This window comes from Leptonychotes weddellii, chromosome 7 (genome assembly GCF_054177405.1).
Source record: "Leptonychotes weddellii isolate Sample4059 chromosome 7, ASM5417740v2, whole genome shotgun sequence".
NCBI classification, from domain to species: Eukaryota; Metazoa; Chordata; class Mammalia; order Carnivora; family Phocidae; genus Leptonychotes; species Leptonychotes weddellii.
This window is the reverse complement of record NC_138375.1, coordinates 114,858,845-114,879,587: the sequence shown is the minus strand read 5'-3', so window position 1 is coordinate 114,879,587 and position 20,743 is coordinate 114,858,845. Positions and strand designations below refer to the sequence as shown.

The following is a 20,743-nucleotide window of genomic DNA, read 5'->3' as shown; positions in this document are numbered from 1 at the left end:
AAATAATTTGTTTAGCTTTACAGAGACCTATTTTGAGTCATATGTGACTATTGCTTAACCAAACCCTTCAGAAAAAAAAAAAACCCGAAGTTTCAATAAATATTACTCAATTATGCTTTATATGCAATTACTAGTAAAGAGTATGTTAAAAGCCTCATGACAAATCCACTTTATTTTACTATTATATTTTATCTAATGTATATATTTTTGTCTCTTATTCCTCAGGGATGAGAGTCCAATGAAAGCAAACTTCCTTCAAAACATGGTAGAAGACAGAACAGAATCTGCATTATCATATTATGAATTCCTCTTGCATATACAACAACAAGTGAACAAATGAAGATATTTGACTTAAAGTCATGATAATGCAGTACACCTGAGAATGTGTAATACTTTCCTTTTCTATTAGGTTTGTGGACTAATGTGATGATTGTATGTTCTCACTGTGATTTCAACAAACTATAGCAAATAAAGGACCACAGCAGAGAATCAAACATGCTACTCTGAAATACTGTATTTTTCAAATCAAAATAGATCTACGTACATTTGATTGGATACTTTTTTCCTTTGCTGCCAATAGTGTTTAAGTTGTTATGGACTGAAATAGGATGAGGCAATATTGCAGAGGCAAAGTACATTTTGTAAAATAAAGACTTCTGTGTTTCAAGTGTATTATTTCTCATTTTTTCCTGAAATTTTGGCTGCTACATCTACAACCTCACAAGACTAAGTGTCGCAGGGATGTTACAAATCCATTGATAAATGATCTTTTTAAAATCCAAAAAATTTCAGAAGTAAATAGTATGTAGAAAAGCTAGAACCCATCCCCCACACCTGTTTTTTTTTTTTAAGGAAGAAAAAGGATCATCATGTTAACTAAAACTAGAGTAAACTAACTCTAGACTAGTTTGAGAAGAAGAATATGAATAATACAGTTGAGCTTTAAAATCTGTCAGTATTCTCTATACTTGAAGAACAAAGTCACTTTGATTTGAAGTGAAAACTAATTAAGTGGTTTTCTGATTTGACTGCAGAAGACTTGATTGGACCCAGTATCATATTCTGCAGTGAAAAGAATCAGCTGTCTTCATAAATACATTGGGACTGGCAATGATAATAGGGAGATGAGAAACTTTGGTTATCTTGATCCTTGAAGTGGGCTTTGGTTCATTTCTGCTCTGTGATGTATAATAAAAGTGTTATATTGGTGAATTGATAAAGAAATTAAAGGTTTTTAAAATTCTGTCTCAAATGCGTCAGTAACATTTTTCTAAGGAACTTAATAATTGGAAGCCGCTCATAAGATATTTATTCTTGGATATTAAACTTATTAAAGCATGAATGCTGCTGTTTGATTTGGTGGATATTAAGATTACACAAATCCAATATATTGAAGTTATGGTAGAAATGTGATTTCTGAACATGCTCAAGAGACTGCTTTTTTGATTGAGCCAGAGAAATATTATAGTCAAAACCATTGAGTGGATTTTGTTTACAAATAGGTAAATTATACATTTGTATATTTTAAGTGCTGAGATAGGATATCTTTAAAAGAGTTTGGCCCATTTTTCACAGATTCACCTTGTCTTGTATGAACTTCTTAACGTAAAAGTTGTTCATGTGTAATACTTGATGAAAAGATTTTTGTTTCTTTGTTTTAATGGGTTAGAAAAATGTGTTTACAATCTTGGTCTCATACGATCACCAATGAAATAGTAACTTTCAGGTTTACATCAGTATGAGCTGACTTTAACTGAGTTGTTTGGGGATAAGGAAGAATCAGGTCCCATTAGAGTATACACGACTGCTTGCCTGCTGGATCAAACTAATTGTTTGGGTTTTATAGGAATATCATCTCCCTTAAGCAGTATTAAGGTTTATCTTCAGTATGCGAGTGGTACATTGAACTGGACATTTTCTTGAAAGCTGCTTCATTATTATTAGGAAGCAATTTTCAAGTTGTAGCAAATTAAAATAAATTTATATTTTCCCCTCTTTTAAAGAAACAGTCATCCTTGTGCACTGATGTTTCTTAAAATAACTGAAATACTCTTCTTAATGTGAATTGTAAATGTTGATATTTGTAGGTCCTTTCTTAATAGTAGAGAAGAACCTTCCAGAGGGAAAAATTTGTGCTTCTAGGGACAATGATCTTCCTTGTGCCTCACTTCAGAACTCTAAGTGGGTATGACTCTTGTTATTGCCACATGCTTTGTTAGTGTATTTCACAAATTTACTTTTAAAATTTCACTTTAAAAATTATTTTAGATAGTGTGTAACATGTGCAATCCAGAATAATTTTATAATAGGTCATAAAAAACATAATTTTAGTTAAGATTCATAATATTTGTTCTCTGGGTAATGAGAGAATGAATGAACCTTTTGGAGATACTGATATTAAGCAATTATTTTTTGCAATACTGAATGTGTTTTTTAGTTTTTTTTTTTTTGCAGTAGGGCACTACCTATCTCATCTTGTATTACTTTTTGATGTAAAGCAACTAATATTTACACTATGCCATATTTTTTTTATTGTAGTTGTAAATTATGAATGATCCTCGAATTTTCTACAGATCTACAACTACTAAAGTAACAGACAAGGGCAATCTTGGTATTTAAATCTGAGCATGGCAATTCTACCATAAAAAGTACTCTATTTTTCTAATTTCTAGGATTTTTAAAATAACATTTCTGTACGTCTGACATTAATATTCACTCAAGCTGTGTACCATTTTAGTTTGCATATACTTGTTTTAATTTAATGTAATGTATGGAGTCTAACAGACTTTTATGATAATTAGAACAAAGGATTTATTTCTTCTAATCAAAGATGCATAACAGCTATTATCTAGGGGACCATCAAATGTGATTTCAAGATTTTGTTAACTACTTCAAATATAATCCTTACATAGAAATTTTAATTTTGTAAAGTAGTGTATAATATTGTAACATTAAATTGTTTCAAATTCAAATATGTATTGATCTTCAATGTGCTGTGTTAAATCTTGCTTCTCTTAAATATTAGAGACAAGATTTGTCTTCCTTTTTACAGTTTGTAATTTTCACTGTTTTATTCCTGTAAAAAAAAAGTCATTTGTAACCCATGCAAATAATCGCTTGAACTGTGCTAACTTATCAATTTGGCTATTCAATAAAGTTATTGAAAGAGCTTACATATAGTGACCTGTTATTTAAAGGGGATAACCTGCCAGTCACTGAATTGTGCCATGTTGTACACCCAAGTTAAGTCAATGGAAGGCTTTGGCTGAAAGCACTTTGCATCTAAGCTGGTGTCTGGGAGGTCATAAACCGAATTCTTGATGCTCACTCCTCAAGGATTGCAGGATTTAAAATTCTAGATTGAAAGGTTTTTTTTTTTTTTTAATTCTTGACGTGTTTAAGATAGTACTCTATTGTCTTCTGGACCCTTTGGTTATTGATAGGATGCCTACTGTCAATCTAAATGTTACTTTGAAGGTTATCTGTTAGCTTTCAAGATTTTTTTTTTTAAAGATTTTATTCATTTATTTGACAGAGACACAGTGAGAGAGGGAACACAAGGGGAGTGGGAGAGGGAGAAGCAGGCTTCCCGCGGAGCAGGGAGCCCGATGTGGGGCTCGATCCCAGGACCCTGGGACCATGACCTGAGCCGAAGGCAGACGCTTAATGACTGAGCCACCCAGGCGCCCCTCAAGTTTTTTTTTTTATCCAGGGCGCCTGGGTAGTTCAGTCGTTAAGCGTCTGCCTTCGGTTCAGGTCCTGATCAGCCCCCATCGGCCTCCCTGCTCAGTGGGGAGCCTGCTTCTCCCTCTCCCACTCCCCCTGCTTGTATTCCCTCTCCTGCTGTGTCTCTGTCAAATACATAAAAATCTTAAAAAAAAATTTTTTTTTTAAATCCTTAATATTCTATAGTTTGGCTACTCTGAGTTTATGGTTTATCTTGCTTGTTTTTCAGAGCACATTTTAATCTCAAAATCCTCATGTATCTTGAATTATGGAAAATTCTAAGCCATTTTTTTAAAAGATTTTTTTTATTTATTTGAGAGAGAGCATGGCGGGGGGAGAGGGTCAGAGGGAGAAGCAGACTCCCCTGGCCAAGCAGGGAGCCCGACGGGGGACTCAATACTGGGACTCCAGGACCATGACCTGAGCAGAAGGCAGTCGCCCAACCAACTGAGCCACCCAGGTGCCCGCCATTTATTTTTTTTAAAAGATTTTATTTATTTATTTGACAGAGAGCAAGCACAAGCAGGGGGAGATGCAGGCAGAGTGAGAGGGAGAAGCAAGCTCCCCGCTGAGCAGGGTGCCTGATGCGGAACTCGATTCCAGGACCCTGGGATCATGACCTGAGCTGAAGGCAGACACTTAACCAACTGAGCCACCCAGGCGCCCCTCTATGGGTTTTTAGTTGCATTTTCTAGCCCCTTCCCCAAAACTAGGGCTCATAGTGGTGTTTTAGGGTTCCCGTCCTGCAGTGATTTGGGGATATCACCATTTCAGTCACCAGCAGTGGGAAGACTAGTTTCTGCCTTCTTTTCTGCCTCCCAACTTAAAAGCTGAAGCCCAAGGCTATGTGGGTCAATAGCAAATGATAACTTGAATATTTTTGGAGGGAGGGAAAACCTCAAGCAGTAAGTTTAGCCTCTGTGTCCCTGTGTGTTGTGTGATGCCTTTTAGTGCTTTTTAGCCCATAGAATGTGCTATCATTACCTGCTTCTGGACCTGCAGCCCAATAGGCACCTGACTTTAGCTCTGCAGTGCTGTTTCTGATACTTTCTATCTGCTAAGATGTTTCTCTTGTTTTTGAGTCTTGCTATTTCTTTTCCTCCCTTCATATTTTTAGCTGTTGTTATTTCTGTGTTGAGTAAAGAGGGGTCCAAGCATGAACTTACTGCCTAAATTTAACCCCTGAAATTGAATTCTAGTTTCATCACTTACGGCTCAATCTTTTCAGCTTTGTAGCTACACTTTATCAATAAAGTATTATTACTAGCCTACCTAAACAATGCTACATAAAAGTTAAAAAAAATAGGGGCACCTGGGTGGCTCAGTTAAGTGTCTGCCTTCGGCTCAGGTCATGATCCCAGGGTCCTGGGATCGAGCCCCACGTCAGGCTCTCTGCTCAGCAGGGAGTCTGCTTCTCCCTCTCCCTGTGCCTCCCCCCTTGCTTGTGCGCTCTCTCCCTCTCACTTTCCTTCTCCCTCTCTCAAATGAATAAAATATATTTTTTAAAGATTTTATTTATTTGACAGACAGAGACAGCGAGAGAGGGAACACAAGCAGGGGGAGTGGGAGAAGGAGTAGCAGGCTTCCCGCTGAGCAGGGAGCCCGATGCGGGGCTCGATCCCTGGACCCTGGGATCATGACCTGAGCTGAAGGCAGACGCTTAACAACTGAGCCACCCAGGCGCCTCTAAATAATTTTTTAAAATTATACACGAGACTAATTGAAAATGCCATATTTTGACACCTCCTCTAAAAGAAAAATTTCTTTGGGGTGTCTGGCTCAGGCGGTTAAGCATCTGACTCTTGATTTCAGCTCAGGCCTTGATCTCAGGGTTGTGAGTTCAAGCCCTGCCTTGCTGGGTGTGGCGCCTACTTAATAAAACAAAAATTAAAACTAAAAGAGGGGCTCCTGGGTGGCTCAGTTGGCTAAGCGTTTGACTCTTGATTTTGGCTCAGGTCATGGTCTCAGGGTCATGGAATCAAGCTCTGCATCTGACTCTCCGCTCAGCACGAGAGTCTGCTTGTCCCTCTCCCTCTGCTCTTCCCCCTGCTCATGATCTATCTCTCTCTCTCTCTCTCAAATAAATAAATAAAATCTTTAAAAATATAATAAATAAAAGAAATTTCTGCAACTATTCACAAAAGTTTAATCTAGTGCTGTCAGTGCTAGGTTTGGGCAAAGTGGTAAATTTTATTTTATTTTAAAGATTTTTATTTATTCATTTGAGACACAGAGATACAGAGAGAGAGAGAGAGCATGAGCAGGGAGAGAGGCAGAGGGAGAAGCAGGCTCCCTGCTGAGCCAGGAGCCTGACGTGGGGCTCGATCCCAGGACCCCGGGATCATGACCTGAGCCAAAGGCAGAAGTTTAACCATCTGAGCCATCCAGGTGCCCCAAAGTGGTAAATTTTTAAAAAATGAGTGGGTTCGCCCTCGTAAAGTCCATAGTGAGGGAGATAGTAATTAATAACTTAAGTATGCACATCATTTATCAAAGAATCACTTATTGAGAAGTACTAGGGAGTTTAATCAATAAACTACAGAAACCCCACAGGGAAATGGTTCCCCACAGATAAGTAAGCATATAACATGAAATCTTCACACTTTTAATTCTTACCAAACTAAAGGAGCTATCATGCACCTAAGCAGATAAAATTTAAATTTGGATTCTATAGGCTCTCTTAAATGAAAAAAATATTGTTTATCCTGGAATTGTATTTGGTTTTGGTTCATTGGAACTATACGTCATTAAGTTCTGCACATTTATTATACTTAACAATTATTTCAGTTTTAGAAGTTTTTTTTTTAAGACACAGCTATGTAGGTCTGTACACATAGGCAGGACAACCTTTTCTAATGCTTTGTCATTAAGTAGGCATGTCTTTGGGATTTAGCTTTTACCCAATCAAGGGAGAAAATCCGTGTTTATACCTTGGCTCCTCTTGTTACTGAAGCCAAAAGATAAATTGTTTAGATTTTTTTACACTTTTTTCCTCAAATTCTTCTGTCTGTACAGGGTAAGGGGACTAACAGTTAAATACAGTATTTCGTTACCTTCTGTTTAGGCCGGTTTCACTTGCTCCCTGATTTTGAGCATGATTGTGTAGCAGGCTTCATTGAAGGAGACCCACTAGATTGCTTCACCCTCTGCAGCCTCAGGTGTCAAGTGGTCACGGCGCCCTCTCACAAAGGGTTGACGGATGATTGAATTCCTTCATTCTTTTATTCATTCACTTCGTCTTTATGACGAATAGTTGCATAGCAAATGCAGTGCTGCCTTATGACTTTCATGTACCCTACGCACTTTGCTTTACTGGGCCCCTTCCTCCAAAGAGGCTTTTTTTTTTTAAGTATGCTGCAGGCCCAGTGCCAGCCCAACCCCGAATTTGAACTCAGGACCCTGAGATCAAGACCTGAGCTGAGATCAAGGATCAGTGGCTTAACTGAGCCACCCAGGTGCCCCCATAATAGCATTCTTAAATTATATTTTATGACTGTTGGTGTAAGGATAACTATAATCCACGCTGGATTCATTATTATGTTAATTATCATTACACGTTTCTTCTGACTTTAAAAGAAATTAAAATTTTAGAACATTTCCTCGGGTCCCTAATACTATCATGGCTCTCAACACCGCCTTTTAAGTCAGCCCTGCTGAGTGCTCACGCTGTTCCAGGAGTTGCAGTTGCAAACAAAACACTCTTCCTGGAGCCTACAGTGTAGCTAGGGAGAAACAGACAATAAAATAAGTACATTTAGCTTGCGAGTCGGTTAAGAAAAATAAGACAGAGAAGGAGAATATGGAGTCTTGAGAAGAGTGGCGATTTAGGTAGAATGGACAGGGAAATCTTCACTGGGAAAGTCGTGAACAAAGACATGAAGAAGGATTGGAACATGCCAGGTGTATATTTGGGAGAAAAGCGACTGAGGAGAATGAAGAAATCAGCGTAAAGAACAAATCCTAAACGCAACTCTCCCTAAAGCGTCGCTCCCGAGTTACGTATATCCGGAGTTTACAAGCGAGGTCGCAGAAGGTCACTAGAAACAAGTGCCCGCCGCAGCAACCTCCATTTTGCTTTTGGGCACCTACCCAGGTGGGTTTACGCCTGGCCCACCTTCTTTTCCCTCTCGTCAGCATGGAGGCCGGTTTTCTTCCCGTCCGAATGAACATCAGAAAAGCCCGGTGGCGGGGGTAGAGGAGCAGCGAGGGCCAGCCCCTGCAGAAGGAGCTAGGGTTGTCCAGTCTGCCCTCATCCAAGATGGCGGCGCAAACCTCGCGCTTTGTCCGGTCGGCGGTGCACGTGCTTAGCCCGCCTCTCGGGCTTGGCGCTCGGGGGCGTGTCTACGGCGGGGCGGGGGGTGGGCTTGCGCCCTGCGGCCTGGCCTTAAGTCATCTGCGCCGCGGTTGCCACCCCTGGCGCCACTTTTAGCATTCCTTGGTTTTGGAGGGGAAGATGGAGCCGGGGACCGTCGCGCCTGACAGCGGCGACAGGCCGGGGGCTCCGGCGACCTCAGGCCTGTCGGCTTCCCAGCGTCGGGCAGAGCTGCGGCGGAGGAAGCTGCTTATGAACTCGGAACAGCGCATCAACCGCATCATGGGCTTTCACAGGCCCGGGAGTGGCGCGGGTGAGAGCCTCCCGTCTCCCCTCACTCCCCGGCCCACCGCTTTGAGTCTTCAGGATTATTCTTGCTTTCCCTCTAACGCCCCGCTGGCCTTTTGACAAAGCCCTGCTCTGTGACCTACCCTCTTGTCTCCGCTTCTTAGGTGATGCCACAAGTTCTCACTTATTAACCCCCGGACGTTTCTAGTCCCTCTCCTCAATTTTCCGTGGGCTTCGCTCCGAGATTGTCCCCATCTCTGCCCCAGGCTGCGAAGCCTTGGCTCCTGAGTCCCCACCTACGCCATGGTGCCCTCCACCCGGTTATGCTAGAGAGCCCCTTTTTCGTTCCCCACGCCCTCCCTTCTTGAAGGGCGCACGTTTTATCCCCTGTCAGATTGCTCTATTGTACCCCTCAGGAAAATGGCTTTCTTTTATTTCTCTTCCAAATGCTTTCCCTTCCAGTGCCTTTCCTAGCGTCTCTCTTCCTTTTGCCTTTCGCTGTTATTCTGTCGGCCCTCCGGAGCTTGTGTTTACTGAACTGCTCCCTAGTCCTTCCTACGTGGAAATGGGACTCTTATGGTCCTATCCTGGTCTGTGTCAGTGCCCTCAACACTGTCATCTGCAGGCTTTCTACAACAGGAAAATAACACTGGATGACCATTATTTGTACCCCCAACAAGTGGGACGTGCCCACCTAAAGGTCTTCTCTCCTAGTGTGCTGAGATTGATGTGATTGATGTCAGGAACCGCATTTCATTTTATTTAAGTAATTAATTTTTTTTTTAAAGATTTTATTTATTTGACAGAGAGAGACACAGCGAGAGAGGGAACACAAGCAGGGGGAGTGAGAGAGGGAGAAGCAGGCTTCCCGCTGAGCCAGGAGCCCGATATGGGGCTCGATTCCAGGACCCTGGGATCATGACCTGAGCTGAAGGCAGACGCCTAACGACTGAGCCACCCAGGCGCCCCAAGGAACCGCATTTTAACCCTAAAGAGAGTTCCTCATTTCTCGCCCAGTGCGTGTACAATTCAATGAATATTCATGTGAATATTTATTGAGCACTTAGTAGGTGCTAGTGTTCTCTAAGTTTCCATTGATTGCCTTTAGTAATTGACCTTTATTGAGTGTTTGCAAGCTACTTAAAGCTTTGTGATTTCTGTGGGCTTTAGGTAGACAGCCCTGAACTTTTCAGATAGTTTACAAGTTACCAGGAAAGGTAAGAAGCACTATTTGAATTTCTTCTAAACAATAGTTAGAAGACACATTTCTCCCTTTAATGATTAACAGCAGGATATTTCTTCCAAAGGCATTTATTGTCCTTCTCAAGCTGTATTCTGTATTGTGTTCTTTTGCTTTGAAAATTCTGTCACTAAAGGTTTTGTTTTGCTTTTAAAGCAGAACAACATCCTCAAACTGCTTAATTACCTACTAATGGCTCCCTCACTACGATAGGGAACAGTAGCTCTTCTGTAGGATATGCCACACCCTATGCTGACAGGACTCTGGATTCAGAAATGTAATATTAAAATACAGATTTTGAAAAGCTTTAATGATTTTATATTTTTAATCAAATAAGCTAGAGCAGGCAATCTAGTCATTCTTCTGGGATATATTATCCATGAAAACCTGGTCTTTATAGCTTGCTCCCTCCATGACCGTCTTTCCCAAGTTGTCTGCTAGTCTTATCTTCCTGCTCCCAGTTTGGGTTGTATCCTCTGCAAGAATACCGTTTTGGGGTGATACATATTCTGAGGGTGTAGAGGAAGGAACCAGTTTATGTTTTACGCAGAATCAGTTTTTAGATTCAGAGACTGCAGAGTTCCAGCAGTAGCAGCATATTTTTTAATATTAATATGAAAGGGGTTTGCCAGTATGTACTACATAAGGCTTCTAAATTTCTTTTCTCAGAAGAAGAAGGTCAAACAAAATCAAAGCAGCAGGACAGTGACAAACTGAACCCCCTCACCATTCCTTCAGTTTCAAAGCGAGTAGTGCTAGGGGATTCGGTCAGTACAGGAACAACTGACCAGCAAAGCGGTGTGGCCGAAGTAAAGGGGACTCAACTGGGAGACAAACTGGACTCTCTCATTAAACCACCGGAGTGCAATAATGATGTAAACCTTGAGCTCCGGCAGCGGAATAGAGGGGACCTGACAGCAGACACTGTCCAGAGGGGTTCTCGCCATGGCCTTGAACAGTACCTCTCCAGATTTGAAGAAGCAATGAAGCTACGGAAACAGCTGATTAGTGAAAAACCCAATCAAGAAGATGGAAATACAACAGAAGAATTTGACTCTTTTCGAATATTTAGATTGGTGGGATGTGCTCTTCTTGCCTTTGGAGTCAGAGCTTTTGTTTGCAAATACTTGGTAAGAAACATAATGGAAATTGCAAATTGGCCATAGAATGAGTGCTTTAAATCCATGGAATTGATTGCCAGTATTAATATTTACCAGATTCATGTGGCTGCTTGGAGATATAAACTGCTGTTCACCTTAGATATAGATGAAATGTTCTGGTTAAATACAGAGCCCAATAATAATTGCTTAACTCTTTCTGTATTCTAGGTAGCATTCTGATGCTTTACATGTATTAATTTATTGAACCTCATCCTTCTGACTTTGTGTTTTATAGATGAGGGAATATAGACCCAGAGGTTAAATCATTTGCCCAAGGTCACATAGTTACTAAGTGACAGCTGGGCTTTAACACAGTTTCTTTCCAAAACCAAAGGGTAAAATATCTACATGTACTATATATTAATTACCACTTTTTAAAAAGATTTATTTATTTACTTGACAGAGAGAGACAGCGAGAGAGGGAACACAAGCGGGGGAGTGGGAGAGGGAGAAGCAGGCTTCCCGCCGAGCAGGGAGCCTGACGTGGTGCTCGATCCCAGGACCCTGGGATCATGACCTGAGCCGAAGGCATACGTTTAAGGACTGAGCCACCCCAGGCGCCCCAATTACCACTTTTCAAGTAATTTGAAACCTTAAAATACAGTTCCTGTGGTCCTGAACATGATGTAATTTTTTTTGTGATTCAGCAAGCACTTCAGCATTTTATAATGTAGTATCATCATAATGGCAGTCCGTCTTCTTTGTGCCTTCACGTGCCAGGAGAAATGAAGAAAAGCATAACTCATAGTTCAGTGTCTTGCTCTTAGAAGTATTTCCATTCACTAGACATTTTAAGAATACCTACCAAGTACCGGGCATATAGCAAATTTTTCAGATAATTAAAGTTTATATTATTCAGCAGGAAAGTTTTTTTAAATCTATTTTATGCACATTTTTTTTTTAAAGAGAATCTGTTGTACAGATCTGACACTAAATTGTCATAGCTTTCAGCATTTAGTGAGATGTGTAGCTGCTTTTTTTTTTTTAAGGGTTCTGTGCTTTTAGGATTTTAAAGTTATGTCGTATTTATGTGTGAGGTTTTTTTGTTTTTTTAGTTTTTTTGCTATCAGATTTTCAGATGTTATTTCTCACTGCTTTCACTATATGTCCATCTGGTAATGTTTGCTCTTTCTCTCCCTTCATAATATTTTTAATTTTAGGAATAAATCTAAATCAATTAATTTTTTTTTAAATTTTATTTACTTATTTGACAGAGAGAGACACAGCGAGAGAGGGAACACAAGCAGGGGGAGTGGGAGAGGGAGAAGCAGGCTTCCCGCCGAGCAGGGAGCCCAATGTGGGGCTCAGTCCCAGGACCCTGGGACCACGACCTGAGCTGAAGGCAGACGCTCAACGACTGAGCCACCCAGGCGCCCCCTAAATCAATTATTGTTTGGGTCTTTTCGATTTTCTTGTGCAAGAAGCAAGACAACCACACCATTTTATCTATAGTAAGAATAGCTTGTCCTTTGGATGCCAGCAGTATAGCTAATGAGATAATTTCTTGTCCCAGTGTCTGGGAATGTATGGCATCCAGTAAGTACTGGGCCTTTTCTGTGTGCTTGGAAATTGTTGGTTGATTACGTCTAGATGAGAGAGATGTTACTGCATAATGTATTATACATCTATTGCCACTGAATACTCTAAATCATTTAAAGAATAAGTTTTTGTGAGAGTAGACATTTTGGGGAACATCGAAAGAATGTGACTTGACTTGAGAAACATGTTTTATGATAAGGAGATCCAATCCCTTTATTTTTTTCACCCTTGTGCAGAAACAAGACTGCTTTCAGCCACTAAAATTAAATATATGTGTATTTTTTTGCTTGGAATTTTATAGCTGCTGTTAGTTTGATTTGTTGTGATTTGAATGATGATGTTGGAAAGACATAATTTTATCTTCTATCTTCACAGTCCATATTTGCTCCGTTTCTTACTTTACAACTTGCATACATGGGACTATACAAATATTTTCCCAAGGTAAATTAAAACTTTTTCTAAATTATTGATGATGTATTTAGACTGATTGATGACTAGATAATTTTAAGAACTTAAAAAAAATTAGTCATACTCATGTTCTGAATCAGTGCTACTAGAAGTGTCATTGGCCCACCATTGCTGATCTTAAAAACTATTTATTTCTGTTTGTAACAAGTTAAGTTCAGAACGTGAGTGATTAGAAACTTTTTGGCAATTTGACATTGCCATAACATTTTTTTCATATTTTACAAAAATGTTGGTCCATCATGGACTGGGGGGAAAACTTAACCACTGAGTTTGAATAATACTTTTCTGAGAAAATGTTCAGTTTAATTACTTAGTGAATTTATTAATACATTTTATCTGTAATAAAGGAAATTAATTTTAAAATGCATTCATTTAGCTTACTATGCTCCTTACTGGATGCCTAATAACAATGCACTGTATCTTTAATGTCCAAGGGCCTGGTATTTCCAAGAATTATTTGGCCCAAGTTGCAGAACAGAATCATGGAGAGTGTCAGTGTTTACCTAGTCTGCTTAACTACAAATGTATACACAGTTTTATGGGACTTGGCTGGCATAAAAAGTAACCTCACTGATATAATTGAGTTTTGTGTGAGGGTTTTGTTTTTTTTTTTTTTAAAGATTTTACTTAAGTTATTTGAGATAGAGGGAGAGCGAGAGAGCATGATCGGGGGGGAGGGGCAGAGAGAGGAGGAGAAGCAGGGTCTCTGCTGAGCAGGGACCCCGATGCGGGGCACAATCCCAGGAACCTGGGATCATGACCTGAGCTGAAGGCAGACGCTTAACTGAGCCACCCAGGCACCCCTTGTGAGTTTCTTACTGAAAAACAGCTACTTGGTCATTTGCTTAGTCGTTTATAATGCACTGATAGACCTCATGTGTGTCTTCAATGGGTTTGAAACATATTTATGAAGAGTCAAGTAGGTTATATATACAAAGTAAAAGAATACAAAAAGAAATGTAATTTTCTTTTATTTGTAAATTTAATTGAATTTTTTTGGATGATACAGATGTATATTTATTGAAAGATTGATAGTTTTGCAATAGCAAAGTTTTTTGTTTTTGTTTTTTTAAAGATTTTATTTATTTATTCGACAGAGAGGGAGACATTGAGAGAGGGAACACAAGCAGGGGGAGTGGGAGAGGGAGAAGCAGGCTTCCCGCTGAGCAGGGAGCCTGATGCGGGCTCGATCCCAGGACCCTGGGATCATGACCTGAGCCGAAGGCAGACGCTTAACCGACTGAGCCACCCAGGCGCCCCGCAATAGCAACGTTCAGAAACAGCAAAGATGTCTACTAATAAATGACTCATTAAATTATGGCATATCCATTCAGAATGATGAAGCTCTGATATATGGATAATGGTAAGCTTGCCAAGAAATATTAAGAGAAGAAAACAAAATGCAGAGTAGGAGCTATAGTATGCTACTTTTTTCATAAAAAGGAGGAAAATAGGGGTGCCTGGGTGGCACAGTTAAGCATCTGACTCTTGGTTTCAGCTCAGATCATGACCTTAGGGTCCTAGGATCGAGCCCTGTGTCAGGCTGCACACTCAGCATGGAGTCGGCTTAAGATTCTCTCTCTCCCTTTCCCCCTCTTGCTCGTGCTGTCTCTCTCTCTCTCTCTCTCAAATAAATGGATAAAATCTTTAAAAAAAAAAAAAAAGGAAAATAATACATATTTGATTTTCTTTTATATGTATGAAGAAACTTTGGAAGTTTTTTTTAAGATTTTTTTTAAATTTATTTGAGAGAGAGCACATGTGGAAGTTGGGGGTGGGGGAGAGGGAGAAGCGGACTCCCTGCTGAGCAGGGAGCCTGATAACACGGCTCAATCCCAGTACCCTGAGATCTTACCCTGAGCCAAAGGCAGCTGCTTAACCAACTGAGCCACACAGGCGCCCCTCAGCTCAGGTCTTGATCTCATGGTTGTGAGTTTGAACCGCATGTTGGGCTCCACACTGGGCATGTAGCCTACTTTAAAAAGAAAGAAAGAAAAGAAAAAAAAAAATCTTTACAACCCTGAGATCAAGAGTCGCACACTCCATTGACTGAGCCAGCCAGATGCCCCATACACTCTGGAAGAATATTACATGAAATTATTAACAATGGTTATTTGTGCTAGGAATGTGTATGTGTTACTAGGTAAATGGGGGGGAGAAAAGGAAGGGAGACTACTGTATACTTTTAACAAAACTTTTTTTTTTTTTTTTAAAGATTTTATTTATTTATTTGAGAGAGAGAATGAGATAGAGAGAGCATGAGAGGGAGGAGGGTCAGAGGGAGAAGCAGACTCCCTGCCGAGCAGGGAGCCCGATGTGGAACTCGATCCCGGGACTCCAGGATCATGACCTGAGCCGAAGGCAGTCGCTTAACCAACTGAGCCACCCAGGCGCCCAACAAAACATTTTGTTGTAACTTTTTTTTTTTTAAGATTTGCTTAAACTTTATTTATTTTAAAGATTTTATTTATTTATTTGACAGAGAGAGAGCACAAGTAGGCAAAGCGGCAGGCAGAGGGAGAGGGAGAAGCAGGATATCCGCTGAGCAGAGAGCCCAATGTGAGGCTTGATCCCAGGACTCCGGGATCATGATCTGAGCCAAAGGCAGACGCTTAACTGACTGAGCCACCCAGGCACCCCTTATTTTTTCTTTTTTCTTTTTTTTTTAAAAGATTTTATTTATTTATTTGAGACAGAGAGCATGAGAGGGAGGAGGGTCAGAGGGAGAAGCAGACTCCCTGCCGAGCAGGGAGCCCGATGCAGGCCTCGATCCAGGGATTCCAGGATCATGACCTGAGCCGAAGGCAGTCGCTTAGCCAACTGAGCCACCCAGGCACCCCCTTATTTTTTATTTTTTAAGATTTATTTTATTTATATCAGAGAGAACAAGAGTGCGTGTAGGGGGTGGGGAGGGAAGGGTAGAGGGAGAGAGAGAATCCCAGGCCAACTTCCCACTGAGCACAGAGTCCATCATGGGGCTCGATCCCAGGACCATGAGATCACAACCTGAGCCAAAATCAAAAGTCAGGTGCTCAACTGACTGAGCCACTCAGGTGCCCCAGGATTTTTTTCTTTTTTTAAGTTATCTCCACATTCAACATGGGGCTCAAACTCAGAACCCTGAGATCAGGGGCGCCTGGGTGGCTCAGTCGTTAAGCGTCTGCCTTCGGCTCAGGTCATGGTCCCAGGGTCCTGGGATCAAGCCCCGCATCGGGCTCCCTGCTCCGCGGGAAGCCTGCTTCTCCCTGTCCTAATCCTCCTGCTTGTGTTCCCTCTCTCGCTGTGTCTCTCTCTGTCAAATAAATAAATAAAATCTTTAAAAAAAACCCTGAGATCAAGAGTTGCATGTTCCACCAATGGAGCCAGCTAGGTGCCCCTTATGACAGTTTTTAAACTCACAGAAATGTTCAAAGAATTGTGCAGTGAACTCCCGTTTATACTTATTACCTAAATCTGTAATTAACATTTTGTTATACTATCATGCATCTATCCAGTTTATCCATTTTCAATCCATCTTTTTTTCCCATCTTTTTTTTTTTTTTGATGTATTTCAAAATATGTTGTAGATGTAGACGTCAGTATATTTTACCCCTACACATTTTGGCCTACATATCATTGACTTCAATTTAATAGTGATCTGTGGTTCTTTTTCCTTTTTTTTTTATTTTTTTATTTTTATTTATTTATTTATTTTTTTTGGTTCTTTTTCCTTTTTTTAAGGTAAAATTCTCATACAGTGAAATGCTCAAGCTGTTAGTGTACCATTTAATGAGTTTTGACAACCTGTGAAACCCAGATCCTTTCAAGGTTTAGAACGTGACTGTCAGGACATTCCACCATGCCCCTTTCCAGTCAGCTTCAGCCCCTACAACCTGAGGGTCTGGTTTCCTTCTTCTTTTTTTTTTTAAGATTTTATTTATTCATTTGAGACACAGAGATACAGAGAGAGCACACATAGGGGGAGAGGCAGAGGGAGAGGGAGAAGCAGGCTTCCTGCAGAGCAGGGAGCCCGATGCGCGGCTCGATCCCAGGACCCTGGGATCATGACCTGAGCTGAAGGCAGACGCTTAAGCATCTGAGCCACCCAGGTGCCCCAGATCTGGTTTCCTTTTTCCCACCGTAGATTAGTTATTGCCTCTTTTAGTACTTCACTTTTTTTTTAAGATTTTAAGTAATCTATGGGGCGCCTGGGTGGCTCAGTCGGTTAAGCGTCTGCCTTCGGCTCAGGTCATGATCCCAGGGTCCTGGGATCGAGCCCCGCATCGGGCTCCCTGCTCGGTGGGGACCCTGCTTCTCCTTCTCCCTCTGCCTGCCTCTCTGCCTATTTGTTCTCTCTCTGTCAAATAAATAAATAAAATCTTAAAAAAAAAAATAAATAAAAAAAAAAAAGATTTTAAGTAATCTCTATACCCAACGTGGGGCTTGAACTCACAACCCTGGGATCAAGAGTTGCTCCACTGACTAAAGCAGCTGCCCCCGTTTTAGTATTTCATATATATGGGATCATTCTTATACATACTTTTTTGTACAAGGATTCTTTTATTCTGCATAATTTTGAGATTCATCCATGTTGTTGAGTGTATTGGGCCATCCCCCCCTTTGTTTTTTCTGAGTAATATTCCGTTGTATGAATGTATCCATTTGTTTATCTGATCTCCTGTCCAGAGACATTTTGGTTGTTTCCAGTTTTTAGTTACGTCTAAAGCAGCTGAGAATTTGTATGAATCTTTTTCTGTATATAAGCTTTGATTTCTCTTGGGTAACAGCTTTTTATATTTAAAAAGTTTCTTGGCTGCCAGAGTAGCTCAGTCGGTTAAGTGGCTGCCCTTGGCTTAGGTCATGACCCCAGGGCCCTGGGATTGAGCCCTGTGTTGTGCTCCTTGCTCAGTGGGTAGTCTGCTTCTCCCTCTCCCTCTGCCTCTCCTCCTTGCTCGTAGTCTCTCAAAAAATAAGTAAAATTAAAAAAAAATATTTAAATAGGTTTTTTAATCATGTGACTGGATCTGGTGATACCAGATCAACTAAGTAAATGAAAATTCAGCCTTAAATGCCTTTAAAAATTAGACAAGGGTACCTGGGTGGCTCAGACGGTTAAGCGTCTGCCTTTGGCTCAGGTCATGATCCCGGGGTCCTGGGATCGAGTCCCACATCAGGGAGCCTGTTTCTCCCTCTCCCTCTGACTGCTGCTCCCCACTGCTTGTACACTCTCTCTCTCTCTCTCTGTCAAAAATAAATAAAATCTTAAAAAATAAAAATAAATAAAAAATAAAAATTAGACAAGAAAATTTCATCAGGAAATAGATGTTCATTGATACCCTACTGCATGTGTAACAAGTATGAATTCCTTTGCATGACCGCTAGAGCTCTACAGAATGTTCCTATGATTCTGTCACAAATAGCTCTGTATTTTAGTATGGCTATCACTCTTCTGACTTTTGTTGTCTAAGACTTACCTCCAATAAGATTTCTCCTCTCATTTTTGTCCATCTAAATCTTGCTCTTTTTTTTTTTTAAAGATTTTATTTATTTATTTCACAGAGAGACACACACAGAGAGAGGGAACACAAGCAGGGGGAGTGGGAGAGGGAGAAGCAGGCTTCCCGCCGAGCAGGGAGCCCGATGTGGGGCTCTATCCCAGGACCCTGGGTTCATGACCTGAGCCAAAGGCAGACGCTTAAGGACTGAGCCACCCAGGCGCCCCTAATTTCTACCTTCTTTGAGCCACTATGCCATATATTATTCATGTCCTTCATTTAGCAGTTATGTTCCCTGTAGTAATGTTTTTCCTGTTTTTGTCTTGTGCTGTTGTATATATCTTAAATAGTTATGTTTTGCCTTTCAAGATAAGACTTTTTTTCACTTTTGATAACATGAATGGTGTCTTTCCCCTAATGCCTAGCAGTTTGCTGCTTTACATATTATATGCTTAGTAAATGTTTGTTGATATATTACTGATTGATGTTCTGAAACTTCATTAACGGCTTTGAATCAGGCAAAAATAGCAGCACTGATAATATTTGTATAGAGCTTAAGTAGTCTTCTGAAAGCTGTAAGATTTATTGAAGTCTTTCTGTGTACAGGGTGAAAAGAAGATAAAGACAACTGTACTAACAGCTGCCCTTCTATTATCTGGAATTCCTGCTGAAGTGATAAATCGATCAATGGATACCTATAGCAAAATGGGCGAAGTTTTCACAGATCTCTGTGTCTACTTTTTCACGTTTATCTTTTGTCATGAACTCCTTAATTACTGGGGCTCTGAAGTACCATGAAGCTTGCAGCACTCAGCAGGAGAAGCTTACCAAAAAGCACCTTCTCTTCTATAGTGCAGTGTCTCTAAAGGAGGCAAATGGGTTTACACCTTTATGTAATTCTTGTACTTGATAGGGGTTGTAAAATCATTTGATTAGGAATGGAATGGCAGGTACCCTGATTTAAAAGCATTGAGTTTGTATTAATACTGATGTGAAGAATAGACTTCCATTGTCATTAATTGACTTTTCTTTGTTTAATTAGAATCCCTAGTCTCCACGTTTCTCTAACTTCTGAGATTTGTAATTCCTCTTTTGGGAGCTGAGCTGCTGCTTTTGGAGAGCAGATGAACATGGTCTCAGCCAGCCCCAAGGGCTGCAACTTGTATTTGTGTTGTTCTGTCCCGAAAAATGGAGCCATCTTAAAAATAAAATGAAAGAAACTGAATGGTCTAATGTTAAGTCTGCATGTGTTAACTTATAAGGACTAAATAAGGTAGCCAATTTTATCTTTTCTTGTCGAGTATCTTAATTTTTACTCCAGTGCAAAAAAGGAGTAATGAAAGAAATTATTAACATTCATACATGTGAAATTAGAAAGCATTTATGAAGGTATTTATTTTAATTTTTATTTATGGAAAATTATTTTTAAATTTTTTAAAGATTTTATTTATTTACTTGACAGAGAGAGAGAGCACAGGTAGGCAGAGAAGCAGCAGAGGGAGAGTGAGAAGCAGGCTCCCCGCTGAGCAGGGAGCCAGATGCGGGACTCATTCCCAGAACCCTGGGATCATGACCTGAGCTGAAGGCAGACGCTTAACTGAACCACCCAGGTGCCCCTATAAAAATTATTTTATTATCAAGCTCATAAATGGGAATTTTCACTTTTGAGTGCTCAATTTCTAGAAGTAAGATTTTTAATTTATTTTTATTTACTTTTTTTTTTTTAAGATTTTATTTATTTGACAGAGAGAGACACAGCGAGAGAGGGAACAGAAGCAGGGGGAGTGGGAGAGGGAGAAGCAGGCTTCCTGCAGAGCAGGGAGCCCGATGCGGGGCTCGATCCCAGGACCCTGGGACTATGACCTGAGCCGAAGGCAGACGCTTAACGACTGAGTCACCCAGGCGCCCAGGAGTAAGGTTTTTAAGCAAACTAGAATAGTATGATTAGTACATATAAAAATTGGAATTGAAAATTGACTGGGGTATGCAACCCAGTATCATAAATACCCTTTTAAATAACTTGGTAACACTATCATATTTGGAAGGTTATAAAACATTAAGCATTATATTGCTTAATATTACATTTCCTTAAAATTTTTGTATGGCCTATTTGATTAATCCTTGTGAAATTATAAATATATGTACCTTTTTCTTTATTATTCCCGAAGTCTTTATTTTTTTTAAAAGATTTTATTTATTTGACAGAACACAAGCAGGGGGAGCACCAGAGGGAGAGAGAAGCAGACTCCTTGCCAAGCAGGGACCCCGATGTGGGGCTCCATCCCAGGACCCTGGGATCATGACCTGAGTCGAAGGCAGACGCTTAACCCACTGAGCCACCCAGGTGCCCCCAAAGCCTTTATTTTTGTCATTTTACTTTGACCCAAAATAATAGAATATAACTATAATTAAGTGTATTCCTCTGACTTAGGATAAGATTACAAACACAGGTTCTTCCTGATTCCCTAATGAATCTAGTATCTAGAGGAGAATTAGAAAGCACCCTTGGATTTGTCATTTCCCCTCCCAGTCCCTG

At 40.4% G+C, this 20,743-nt stretch overlaps 2 protein-coding genes across 3 annotated transcripts in view; both read left to right on the top strand.

The window, feature by feature from the left end:
- SEC24A (SEC24 homolog A, COPII component) overlaps window positions 1–3,173 on the top strand; it is a 67,542-nt gene extending 64,369 nt beyond the window's left edge. For both annotated transcript variants that reach the window (XM_081827053.1, XM_006731016.3), the window contains exon 23: window positions 226–3,173. In XM_081827053.1, coding sequence (XP_081683179.1) covers window positions 226–340 — 115 coding nt within the window. In that variant the 3' untranslated portion in view covers window positions 341–3,173. The remainder of the gene's footprint in view (window positions 1–225) is intronic.
- Window positions 3,174–8,067: 4,894 nt separating this feature from the next.
- Window positions 8,068–19,432, top strand: CAMLG (calcium modulating ligand). Its single transcript, XM_006731017.3, has 4 exons — window positions 8,068–8,351; window positions 10,236–10,696; window positions 12,641–12,706; window positions 18,814–19,432. Exons 1-4 carry the CDS (start codon window positions 8,180–8,182, stop codon window positions 19,003–19,005), a joined length of 891 nt encoding a protein of 296 aa, XP_006731080.1. The 5' UTR covers window positions 8,068–8,179; the 3' UTR covers window positions 19,006–19,432.
- Window positions 19,433–20,743: the final 1,311 nt, after the last annotated feature.

What these genes read in the sequence shown, in the direction of transcription:
- CAMLG (XM_006731017.3), top strand. Translation starts at nt 8,180, where the DNA reads ATGGAGCCGGGGACCGTCGCGCCTGACAGCGGCGACAGGCCGGGGGCT. An exon ending in CAGGCCCGGGAGTGGCGCGG is followed by an intron (nt 8,352 to 10,235) that starts GTGAGAGCCTCC and finishes TTCTTTTCTCAG; the next exon opens with AAGAAGAAGGTCAAACAAAA. An exon ending in TATACAAATATTTTCCCAAG is followed by an intron (nt 12,707 to 18,813) that starts GTAAATTAAAAC and finishes TTCTGTGTACAG; the next exon opens with GGTGAAAAGAAGATAAAGAC.